General features: G+C 37.9%; 1 protein-coding gene across 1 annotated transcript in view; it reads right to left on the reverse strand.

Moving 5' to 3' along the window:
- Positions 1-12,178, reverse strand: part of ARHGEF28 (Rho guanine nucleotide exchange factor 28) — a 109,610-nt gene that overhangs the window by 33,314 nt on the left and 64,118 nt on the right. The window contains exons 15-27 of the mRNA XM_050716398.1: positions 11,415-11,454; positions 11,031-11,154; positions 9,474-9,606; positions 9,059-9,114; positions 7,514-7,565; positions 6,916-7,063; positions 6,666-6,787; positions 5,008-5,148; positions 4,282-4,532; positions 3,212-3,334; positions 2,727-2,844; positions 1,581-1,835; positions 324-400 (exon numbers count right to left, since the gene is read on the reverse strand). Coding sequence (XP_050572355.1) covers positions 324-400; positions 1,581-1,835; positions 2,727-2,844; positions 3,212-3,334; positions 4,282-4,532; positions 5,008-5,148; positions 6,666-6,787; positions 6,916-7,063; positions 7,514-7,565; positions 9,059-9,114; positions 9,474-9,606; positions 11,031-11,154; positions 11,415-11,454 — 1,640 coding nt within the window. The remainder of the gene's footprint in view (positions 1-323; positions 401-1,580; positions 1,836-2,726; positions 2,845-3,211; positions 3,335-4,281; positions 4,533-5,007; positions 5,149-6,665; positions 6,788-6,915; positions 7,064-7,513; positions 7,566-9,058; positions 9,115-9,473; positions 9,607-11,030; positions 11,155-11,414; positions 11,455-12,178) is intronic.

Below are 12,178 nucleotides of genomic sequence, written 5' to 3' on the forward strand. Positions count from 1 at the left end.
CCAGAAGTTAAAATTTATTTTAGATAATTGAAAGAGCCTGCTCTGCTTCCCATCCTCATAACCAGATGAGGCACATCACTAAACATCATTCTGTTGTTTTATCCTTCTTCTCTGCCCCGCCCCTCCCCCCCCCCCCCCCAAATTACTTAATTTTGAAAATAAACCATATTTTCCACATACTGGTACATTACTGTTCTGAATATACTACCAGGATTAAAGAAATTAAACAATATGTGAGAATAAGCTAGAAAGGGATCTCACATTTGAGAAATACCCAAACAAAAATGTAATGTATATATTCAAAAGTCTGATAATATACTTACAACAGCTGCAAAGATATATTTTTGATCTTTTTCTTGTAAGAACAGCAGCACATCAGTTAGAAGCAGAGCTAAGGTGTCTTAAAATGAGAAAAGATTTTTTTTTAATGAAAGGTTATACTTAACACTATACTTAATTTCTTCTTTTATACTTTAAGAACGAAGAAACCCTGATCAATAAGTCTCCCACATAATCCTACAGTAAACTAAACAGGAAATAGCTGGATTGACCCACGGTCTGCACAAAGCAACTGCAAGACATCACTTTGTACATTCTGGGAAAGACCACACTTTCTACTATCCACCCTCCTGCAGCACAGTGCTGGAGCACTGGCCCATGGAAAGAAGAAACCCTCACTCAAACGTCCCCCCACATGTCCCAGGCCACTGACAGGCAACCTGGCAAAGAGCAATTCACACAGATTTTGTTTTGCCTATCACAGCACAGTATGAAAGCATTTCTGGAGTAATAGTGAGCAGATAGCTTTGTAAAGCTTAAAACAAATATTAGTAAGTTTCAAAAAACCAAACCCAACGTGATTAGAGTGAAAATCAGACTGTGGGCATGAATGTGAAAACTGGGCTCTGGCCATATTTGCCTCCACGTTTTCTTTTCCGCTGTCTGTGTACCAGTACCACTGAAGAACCGCATGTAATTTTAATGCCTTACTTTCAATGGTCAATGCTGTGAAGAATATAAATATGTAAGTCAAGAATCTACATGGGATGAAGCTGCAAACTGTGGGAACTAAAAGAAGTGGCTGGAAGAAAAAGTGCAACTGATAGTAGAATGTACAAAATTTAGTTTCCCAGGTACTGTAGGCAAACTTGTCATTTTAAATACACAGTGGATTATCTATAAAACATGGCAGCTTTTGGAATTACTCTTTCAGCAATTTGTGGAATATTCTCAATACCATTCACCCAAAAATCTATGTTTGCAATACAGTGTAACAAAATATTTTCATTCTTAAACCAAACAATATTTATATGTTATATATTTATATAATTTAATTTATATAATATATTAATTTATATAATAATATAATATATATAATATAATATATATATTAAATATATATATATTCAGTTCCTCAGCTGTACAGAAACAAATACACACCTTAAGTACTAAATGCTTATATATATAATATATATATAAAATATATATAATATATTAATTTATATAATATAAGTATATTTATATAATATTTATATGTTGCAAATAAAGAGTTAGAGGACTTTACTGCTAGGATGCAATACCTTTGAAACGACCAGTAGCTGTTTTCCAGTACACTAAACCTTCATGAAGAAGTATACTCTCTTTTCTCAATAAGTCTTGCTTCCTAAAAACATGGCCACTTTTCAGCTTTGTGTATGTTTTGTTTTCAGTCCGACTGAGAATTTCCAACAGCTTTTGCTTTTTCTCATATTCGTTAACTTTTAAATCTACTGCTGCAATCATGTCCTTAATTAAACGAAGGGCTTTGCATAGGTCTTTATGTTCTTCTGTTCCTTCTGTAGGAAACAAAAAATAAACAACATGATAGTAACTGACATATTCAAGAGAAAATATTATTCCTTACTTTCTCGGAACTAATCAACATGATGCAAGGCTTAAATTGATAAATATGTCATTTTAACTTGAATCCAGTAATCAACTTACTAGAAATACTAGAGATATCTGCCTTTGGTTTACCTGTTAAAAGATGACAGGTACCTCAGATTTATTCATCAGTAAAAACTACATGTTGAATATTTCTGACATATTTATGAGCTGTTAGCATCTCAATTTTTTTTTTACTAAGTAAATCATATATTACTCTTCTGGTTAAGAGTTAAAAAGAAATTAAAATAGGATTTCAAGGATTTCAAGGACAGCTTCCAAGGAAATTTTGCAACTTTCTACAATATAGAAATATTGTATAAAAACTTTCTGTAATATTCACTTATTGCCTATTTTGAGGGTAATATCTGTAAGCTTCTAGCATTTCTATAATATTCTACAATATTGCAGGGTTATTCAAACTTTTTTTTGAAAAGCCGAACAATAATTTGCCTAACTTTACAAGATCCTTCACTGCAACTCATTTCGAAGAACATGCACATACTTGCCTGAATTAATTCACATCCTCTATTCAAGATCTTTTGCTAAAACATGTTCTACTGGACTTCGAGGACTTACCTGGCTGGAATCCTGGAAATTTTCACATCCTAACTTTGGTAAAGACTATTTATACTAGACACACAGTTTAGGTGAGATTTGCCTGAACTGTAGTTACTTACATTGCTGTGTTTCTCTACAGAACAGTGAATTTCATTCTTTGTATAAATTGTATCAGTGCATATTCCTTACACTATAAATTCGCTGTGATTCCAGACATGAAGCAACACTCAGTTTTTATTCACCTTTTGTGTACAGCAATATCCTTTCAACCAGAACAGGGTATTTGGTGATTCGCTGAGTGACAAGCAGAATGCACTCAGGGATTCCTCGGCGTCGTGCCAACAGGTTGCTGTTCCTCAGCTGTACAGAAACAAATACACACCTTAAGTAGTAAATGCTTATCAAAGCACCAACTGACTAATAAGAAATATGATCTCAACATGCTAGACTAAACTGAAATGAAATGCTGGGTTATCTGAACCATCCCCAAGGAAGATTTGCTGCCCTGAGGGGTGAGGTATGCTACAACAGAAACATGTATGCAATATACACTGGATGCCAAAGCTTTCAAATATTTGAAAGAAAAATGTAATTTATCAGCTCACTCATTAAGAATGAAAAAAACTTGCCATTTTTATTAACTATTAAAAGAGAGTTACTGAATATAATTTTGATCCTAAATTTTAAATAAAGGCTACATAGGGATCACATTCATGTGGAAACATACCTTAATAAAATTCTGGAATTTCTTGTTTTGCTGTAACTCTTTGAAGAGATTAACAGCTTCTTTCTGATGGCTGCAAAATTCCCCATATATTTTCTTCATTTTGGTTGCATTTTCCTCTGAAAACTGAAGAAATTAATAATTAAATTGTGCTCAACATCGCAACTAACAGAGAAGTGTATACCAAGGATTAATGTATTCTGTACATATACAGAACCTCTAATGTCTATGCTACTTGTTTCTCAAGTTCTCTGAATGTCACTAACAGTGCCTGTCACCACAGAACAAAAAACGGGCTAGCCATTTTAGGAGCAAGGAGAGGAAGGTAAGCTGTAGAGGGCACAAGCACGACAATCCTGCCAACAATGGCTAGACCAACTAGTATAACACTGCTTCTTTTGTAAACATGATCCCTTTGAGGCTTATTTGCATTCATCTGATCTCCCCATCACTTATAGAACAACTGTTCAGCTTCTTTAGTTCAGCAGGGTGAGAATTGACTGCCAAAAGGTGAAAAGCTGCACTCTACTCGTTGCAAGGAACCGAACTGTTGGCAGCAAGCAAGCAGAGTTAGCTAGCACTACTACAGCTACCATAAGCACATGTGACGACCCCTCCTCTAATGAGCAGCAACCCCGAGATACACCACACCAGACCACTTTATGAAATGAAGAAATGAAAGGATATGAAAGAATATGAAGAAATGAAAGGTTTGTTTTCCATGATTAATTATTCACACTTCTGCTTAGCTGTTAACAAAATGAATCCATTGCTACTGTTTGAGCAATCCATGGGAGCAGCTTTCTACCATGAACAGAATCTCAAATTCATCACTTTCTTTGTCACTTGTACCATGTATGTACAAGTTCATCCCCCTGTTTATCAGAGTTACCTGTCAGTAATTAGTTTCTCTCATTGCTATTTCACCCTGCAATAACCTGAAGGGGACAGTCTTTGAATTTAATAAGGCAACACTAGCCCTCTTCTCATCCCCTAAAAAGTTTCAAACTCAGCAAATTGTTTAATTTGAGAATCCTGAGTACGTGAAGGATTAACAGAGCTGATGTCTCTACCTGTTGCACAAGAATGTCTCCAATCCTATTGATTACAAAATTATGGTCACTCCCCCCTTCACATGATTCCTGCCGTCTCTCCCTCATTCTGCAGAAGAATTGCTTGTGGATCTCCAGTAGCTCATCTAAGCAGGGGAATATCCTATCCACTGTGTTGTGGTCCAGCTGTAGTTCTTCTTTCATTCCCTTCCTGAATATTTCAGACATAATGAACAGGGTATGGATGTGATGCACTTCTGTTTGCATCAGCTCTGCAGTATAAAAGAAAACAGCATAGTGTAGTAATCACCTGAACATTTTAGACACCTTCTGTGACATATTATAGCAGTGTTCAAACATATGCTCATAATCAATTTTCTTTGTGAGCCTCAAACCTAACAGATTATGTCAGTAGGAAGACTTAATATATCTAGCTCTAGCTCTATCAGCTTTCTCAACCGTACCCCACTGACCATGCTAGGATAGCAACTGATTAAACTGGGAACTGGATGAGGTCTCTTCCAACCTCAACCATCCCGTGAACAGGGTAGACATGTCTTTGGTAAACAATACGCTCCTACATTTCCTTAACTCTAGAATAAGTCATAATCTGTGACAAAAAAAGTTCTTTGAGCCTTATTATTCTAAATTGAGCCATTCATTCTTCCAGACATAAAATATGTCCGGTTCCCTCTATTTTCTACACCCAATTGTTTCCAAACCTACATGAAGCCTTGATATACTGACCAAAAATGACATCCTGCCTCTTGATGACATCCTTTTCTTGCTTGCTACAGAATGTTGGGTCCACAGCAAGACTCCAGGACTCTGCTTCAAACTCTTGTGCATATGAGCTTAGGTCAGTCCACTGAGATGAATCCACATCATCTGTGGGAAAACATAAATCTCATATATACCAGCTGTATGAACATTAAGGGACACTCCATTGCACACACACATCTGTTTGTAAAGTAAAGGGGACACATCATAGGAATTAACTTTAAACAACTTCTGCAAATGCTGGCAATTGGTTTTATAACAGAAATGCTTGCCAGATGTCAATAGCATTACTGAAGTGTTGAAATGCAAATGTGACAGCAGGGGAGAAGAACAAACAAAGAAGATCTTCTTTTCTCAGATTAAATCCTTTTATCCTTCTTCGCTTGAAGAAACCTTTTAAATTTAAAAATAAAATCCAACATTTTCAAAAGTAGCTGTGATGTTCGAGGGCCACTATTCATTTTGCAGATGTCCTGCATGGCATATCCACACTACATTTTGAGAACAGATTCCCTTCATCTTTGAAATTTAGCCTCACACCTACCAACAGAAAATGCCTATATCTATTCACCTCACAAGGATGTGTATCCATTTTAGGAGGGCAGTTTACCAGTGAGAGATAAGATTTGGAATCACAGAATGGCCAAGGTCGGAAGGGACCTCTGAATATCATCAAGTCCAACCCCCCTGCTGAGCAGGATCACCTAGAGTACACTGCACAGGCATCCAGACAGGTTTTGAACATCTCCAGAGGAGACTCCACAACCTCTCTGGGCAACCTGTCCCAGTGCTCTGTCACCCTCTCAGTAAAGAAGTGCTCTCTCATATTCAGCCAGAACCTCCTTTGTTTCAGTTTGCGCCCGTTGCTTCTTGTCCTGTCGCTGGGCACAACTGAAAGGAGACCAGCTCCATCTGCTAAACACCTTCCCCTCAGCTATTTATCCTCATTCATGAGGTCTCCCCTCAGCCTTCTCTTTTCCAGGCTAAACAGGCCCGGTTCTCTCAGCCTGTCCTCGTATGACGGGTGCTCCAGTCCTCTCATCATCTTTGTAGCCCTCCTCTGAACTCGCTCCAGTAGCTCCATGTCCTTCTTGTACTGGGGAGCCCAGAACTGGACACAATACTCCAGGTGTGGCCTCACCAGGGCTGAGTAAAGGGGAAGATCACCTCCCTCAGCCTGCTGGAAACACTCTTCCAAATGTACCCCAGGATACCATTGGCCTTCTTGGCCACAAGGGCACGATTGGAGGGTACTGGGGAAACAGAAGGGATGTAGGTTTATGTTTTGCATTGTATGTTGACAATAGAAACGATTAGGTGAGTGCAGAAAGAATGTTATTTCTGCAAGGATGCCAAATATATTTACCCTATTTTTTTCCAGTGGCAACACCATACAAAAATATTCTAAAAGTTATTAAAGAGTTAGTTACCAGGAAGAAAGAAAAAGTTTTATTTTAAGACTATTGTGTCTTATTGTATCACTTTAATGAAGAACTCAGTTTTAACTAGCAAAAATAGGTTGCTCGTCTTTTACTAAGCACCTTCCTATATCAACTAATGATTTTTTTCTATTTTGCTCTTTGAATATAGGTTATAAAAGGCAACATTTGTATAATACTTCTCACCTTCCATCACAAATGAATCCATTGAAGAAAAGGTCCCTAATGACTGTAACATCTCCTCAGAACGCGACTTGGACCTCCAGGTACTAGGCTCACAGTCTTGCTCAGGAAATGGCATAGATCTTCTATAGCGGGGGAAAAAAGAAAAAAAAAAAAAAAACACCACGAAACATTTATTTAATGGTTGCAATTTTCCCAGAAATGCCGAATTATATATTTAGCATAGAATCTTATCTTGGTGGCTACCCTCTACCTTTCAAAACTGGCACTGGGGACACTTTTGGACAATGAGTGGGACTGTTGCAAGGCTTCCCTCCTCCCAGCAGACAGTCCGATAGGCACAGAGGAAGAAGGATGCACTGAGGACAGCACAGGCTGTGGAATATCTCCAAGCAGTGAATCTGTGAAGCAAAGCACAAAATAGCATTTTGACAATGTATAGCATATATTAATAGCATAGTTAAACTGTAAAATGCTATCTGGTTTTCTTACAGACCCATACCAGGTACCAGGAATGTCCTCCCAAACATGGTACAAGACTGTAATATTCTACCACAGAATATAAAGATAAGTCTCTCAGCAAAGTGGAATAGCTCCAGTGTGGTTACTATTGATAAGAAAACAATGTCTAATCATACATGCTCTCACATTACAACCTGAACACCAGAAGACCCAAATATCTATGCATATGGTGAATGACATACACAAAAGCACAAGACAGAACTAGCTATTTCTGATTCTTATTCCCGTGAATGATGAAGGAAAGATTGTGTTGTCATTCCCCTGACTTTTTAAAGAGGCTTAACTTTGAAGTGTCACATTCACACATTTTAGCCTACAAAAATACTTACTTGCTACACCAGCTTGGAGCTTGCTTTTGTTATGGTACCTCTCCTGGGATTTCTGAAAAAGAATTATTTTTTGAAATAACAAATCACAGCTGACAGCACACTGAATAGTCAAGTTAGTAATTCACTTCTACGTATCATAACAAAAGGGCTTCAAGAAAATGGTCCTAAATGATGTTCCTAATTTCAACCAATATCAAATAAACCTAAGTCAAAGTAAAACGTTATTTGTACTACAATACAAAACTGAATCTATTTATTCCAAACAGAGTTACTGAGCTACTATAATATGCTTTTTCTATACCAATATTGCCATGAAGGCTGCAAGAAAAGGAGATCATCTTCAGGGCTTTATATTCAAATACACTTGAAAGACTTGTGGCAGGACGCTGCCCGAGGAAGCCTGGGCTGGGTGTCAAGAGGCAGAATCAACCCTTCTTCCGAAATGTGCTTTGCAAAACCTGTCGTGAAAGGCTGTTGTGCTTAGACATGTATTTCACTTGAGGTGGTTCAGTGAATGTTTTCTGTATCTTATTCTTGTTGAGATGAGTCAACAAGAATGGTGGGGAAAGGCCCTTGTCTCCTCTTGACAAATAACCTATCAGTCCAAATAAATAAAATTGCCAGTTCAGCTCTCCTAGTGTCCTCTAGTTGGCCAGAAATGTGTGCTATAACATGACAGCTATAAACAAAACAAATAAAAATATCTGTTTTACATCCAGTTTAAGCCTTGTTTACCCTGAAGACTCTGTATGGAAATATTCTTCCTGCAAGCCACCATGATGCAAAACCCAGCTACACCAGAAAGACACACTCCGGTGATTTGAACACTGACTTGCATCACTGTGGCACACTTCTTTGCTAGTCCCATTTTATTCCATGAGGGCAATAACCTTACACATCTATTTTTGAAAGTGACATATTTCTTACGATAACTTCACCATATCTGCATACCTACTTAAAGGGAAGCAGCCTGTATATTCTCTAGCCTGATTTTGCCCTGTCCGTAGTGGCAACTGAACGCTGGGGGCGAGTGCCTAGGCAGGCTGTGGAGTGCCCTTCATGAGAGATTTTCCAGAGCACATCAGAAAAACATCTGCCAAAATTGTTACCTAAAGGTCAACTTGCCCCAGAGTAACGAGATCGACTAGATCATCTCCTGAAGTCCCCACCATCACTGCTTTCCATTATTACAAACATATAGGACCCCATTTCTGCAAAAGGGATATCCATGACTTCGGGCAGCCTTTCTTTTTAATCCCTTTGTATACCCTCCAGGCACACCATTTCCCAACTTGCCCTTTCAGTTCTTAAAAAACACAAATAACACTTTAAACTTATTTTTGACCCTCTTCTAGAAATTCTGGTTCAAGCACAGTGCTTGCTCTGTTGCTCACATTAGACATTTTAATGCCCTTGTAATGGTTTTCATATAGACATTAGGTCTGGAAAGGCTGCCTGTGCTTTCTGTTTTTTTCTTCACTTTGTTTCTAAACCCCTTGGAAAGCAAATATTCTCTAAAGAGAACAGTGTGGTGTATGAAGTTACCTTCGTGCAAACAGGAGCACACTCCTTACAGCTCTTATGGATAATCATGTTGCAATCTGAAAGAGAAGGTACATTTCAAAGCCTGATCCTGAACAGGGTCTTCAGCATGCAGATGATGTTATTCTGAGGCTTCATCACTTTTCCTCATTCAGATCCCCTTACTATAAAGTATCCTTGAGGCTGCTCTGATGCTATAGCCAGAAGGAGTCTCTGCCTGGAGATGGCTGTGGTCCCTTCTGGAGTTGTCATCTGCTGTCCTTACCCCCTTCTCCCCTGCCAACCTCAACCCATTACATGAAGTAGGTACTTCCAAATCCAGGCAAGGTTTCTTTTTGACATAAAACACTGAACCAGGATCGCCAAAGCAGATTTCAGAGCACTGCAAATTCACACACAAAAGCCAGCAACTACTTACAAGAACACTGAAGGGACTCCTTTCCTAGGAGAGCCTTTTCACAGGCCATACATGGCATAACTCCTGAGAAAGTCCCATTTATAAAATTATGTCTGGTCAGTTTCTCTTTATCTTTGGTATCTTTATTTTTTGTCTTCATCCCCAACAGCACAGACAAGAAAAAAAAAAAGGGGGGGGGGGGGGGGAAGGGAGAACGTTAGGAAAGAAGATAAAGTGATTCAAACTTAAAAACACTACAGCATTCTCTTAAGAGCAAAAGATTTTAAAACATTCATTCCTTGTCCTGGAAGACTTATAATAGTATAATATATTATTACATCTGACATTGTTAAAGTTCTAAAATGATGAAGGCATTAATTTCACTGGCAGCTAGGCCAGAAAGCATTATCACAAGGAAGACCAACATTTATAAACCTGCAAAAAGGAAAGGGCCAGAAAACAAAATTTAGGAAGTCCTATTGACTTGCCACATACAAAAAATATTTTTGTTTGTTTGTTCGTTTGTTTGTTTGCATCTCCTTGAGGAGTACAGGCAAACTCGTGCCTGCACAGTTAAAGTTGCATTCACATAATCTTATACCAGCTGTCTTCAGATATTAAATGACATTGGAAATAACCTATTTTCAATAAGCGTTAATGAATTTAATAACATTTGACTATTTTTACAGTACTTCTATTGGTGTGCGCATACATTCCTCTGAGCACTTCTGGTAGCCATTCTTTAGGAGACCACACAGAAACACGTTCATGTATGGCTGCTGGACTGGACATATGTGTTCACAGCCAGTTCTGCCTCAGGGGAAGATCTTACCCCAGCAGTAGTTTGCTAACCATCTTCATACCCACATATGTTAGGATATCCTGGGGCACAGCAGTGTGCATTAGAAAGCCTGCAAAACTGCTGAAACATCCCATAGGCCAAATCCACCTCTCAATCTTTTAATTGATGCCATTCATCTACACTTCAGGTATCTCAAAATTAAACCACAAATATTGTCATCTACCTTTCATAACCTGTATGTTTGACCAAACAGGCCTTGAAACTGCAACTCTTTAATGCTAAGCAGCATTTACTCATACAAGAAGTACCATTAACTTCAAATAAAGGAAATTCAACTGATTAAGTGCCCATGTACAATGATTAAGTGCCCATGCTACAGACTTGAGCACTTATTGAGAATGGTTACAAGAACAGGAATATATCTTTTAATTTTATTTAACAGAGAAAATTATTTCTTAAAGGTAATTCAGACATTTCAACTTTGGCTAAACAGTAAAATGAAATTATTAATAACTTTAAAAAATGGCACCGGCACCAGCTGATGTTGTTCAGCTAAAGCTATTATTTAAAATGAAGGCTGTTTTTCTAATATGAAGGCCTTTTGAGGGTATTCTGCATATACTTTAAAACTAAAAGATAAAGACTGATGTTTCTTCCTATTACATGTTTTTTTGCAATAAAGAACAAGCTATGTCTACATAAAAATTTAGATTCTCAACTACAATTAATCAGTGACATAATTATAGATAATAATACAGACATAAATCCCAAATTACCTTGCACTTATTCCGCGTACTAGTCATTCTGTTCATCAGAAAGCTGAAAGTCCGACTCACTTTACATTTTTCAGATTCTGCTTTTGAAGGTACAATATACTTATCCCATTCCTCCTCCTGAATCCTGGAAACACAGACCGGGAAAAAAAACTCATCCCAGTGGGAAACAGAGCAGAACCTGGACGGGGGTTGCTTCATCTAACATTTACAGCTACAGCATTTAATTCTGATTTTAGTTTTTACATTATTACATTATTACAAAGATTATAAATACTTTTTTTTTTTTTTTTTTTTTTTTTTTCCCTGCTCGGCTCCCTAGGTGGCAGCACGCTTGCACAGACCCGCTCCCGGCTCCTGGGGACCCGTGCCCGACAAGCACCCTACCTTTTCTCCCGGGAGTGCTCGGGCAGGCTGTACGCTCGCTCTGCAAGACACAAGCAGGTAACCAACACTCAGGCTGGGAAGACACCACGCTCACGGGAAACACGCGACCTCCACCGGGCTGTAAGCTTGTCATTAAGCGCTTGCAATGTCATTTTAAAATTAGGGAAGCAAAAACAAATAGGTACATTAGAAGCAGCTTTTTCTAGGGTAACACCACTGCCGACTGGGCTGCAGTTAGCTGGTGGAACCTGACAGAACTGAGATAGACAGGTATCAGCAAATGCCAACCTCTACAAACAGTCTTAAGAAAAAATAAAAAATATATATATTTTTTCTTAACAACCCAGACTTGAATGATTCATACTCCATTTTGCTTTTTAGCGGATCTGTCATAATATATCTTCGTGATATTCTTCTAACATTCACAATTGCCTGTTTAATGCAGCTTTATCTAGAACACTATTTAAAAATAAAAAAATTAAAATACTTTTCTTAAAGAGGAACAGTAATAGCCTATGTTCTGCACAGACCATGTAACTTTTTACAAGTTTACACCCTGGAAAGAGTGGAGAGGTCTCAAGGAGACACTTTTCAACCAACTATCTAGAAAACAAAAATAAATAAATAAATAAATAAATAGGTAATCTGGGTTGTTTTGATAAATTAGAATTTCTTCTATTTCCATATGAGAAATAATTTAGTTTCGCAGAGATTACTTGAAAAGTATCAGAAAGATACTTAAACACCTAACCTGAAGCATCAGA

This window comes from Cygnus atratus, chromosome Z (assembly GCF_013377495.2).
Source record: "Cygnus atratus isolate AKBS03 ecotype Queensland, Australia chromosome Z, CAtr_DNAZoo_HiC_assembly, whole genome shotgun sequence".
Lineage (NCBI taxonomy): Eukaryota > Metazoa > Chordata > Aves > Anseriformes > Anatidae > Cygnus > Cygnus atratus.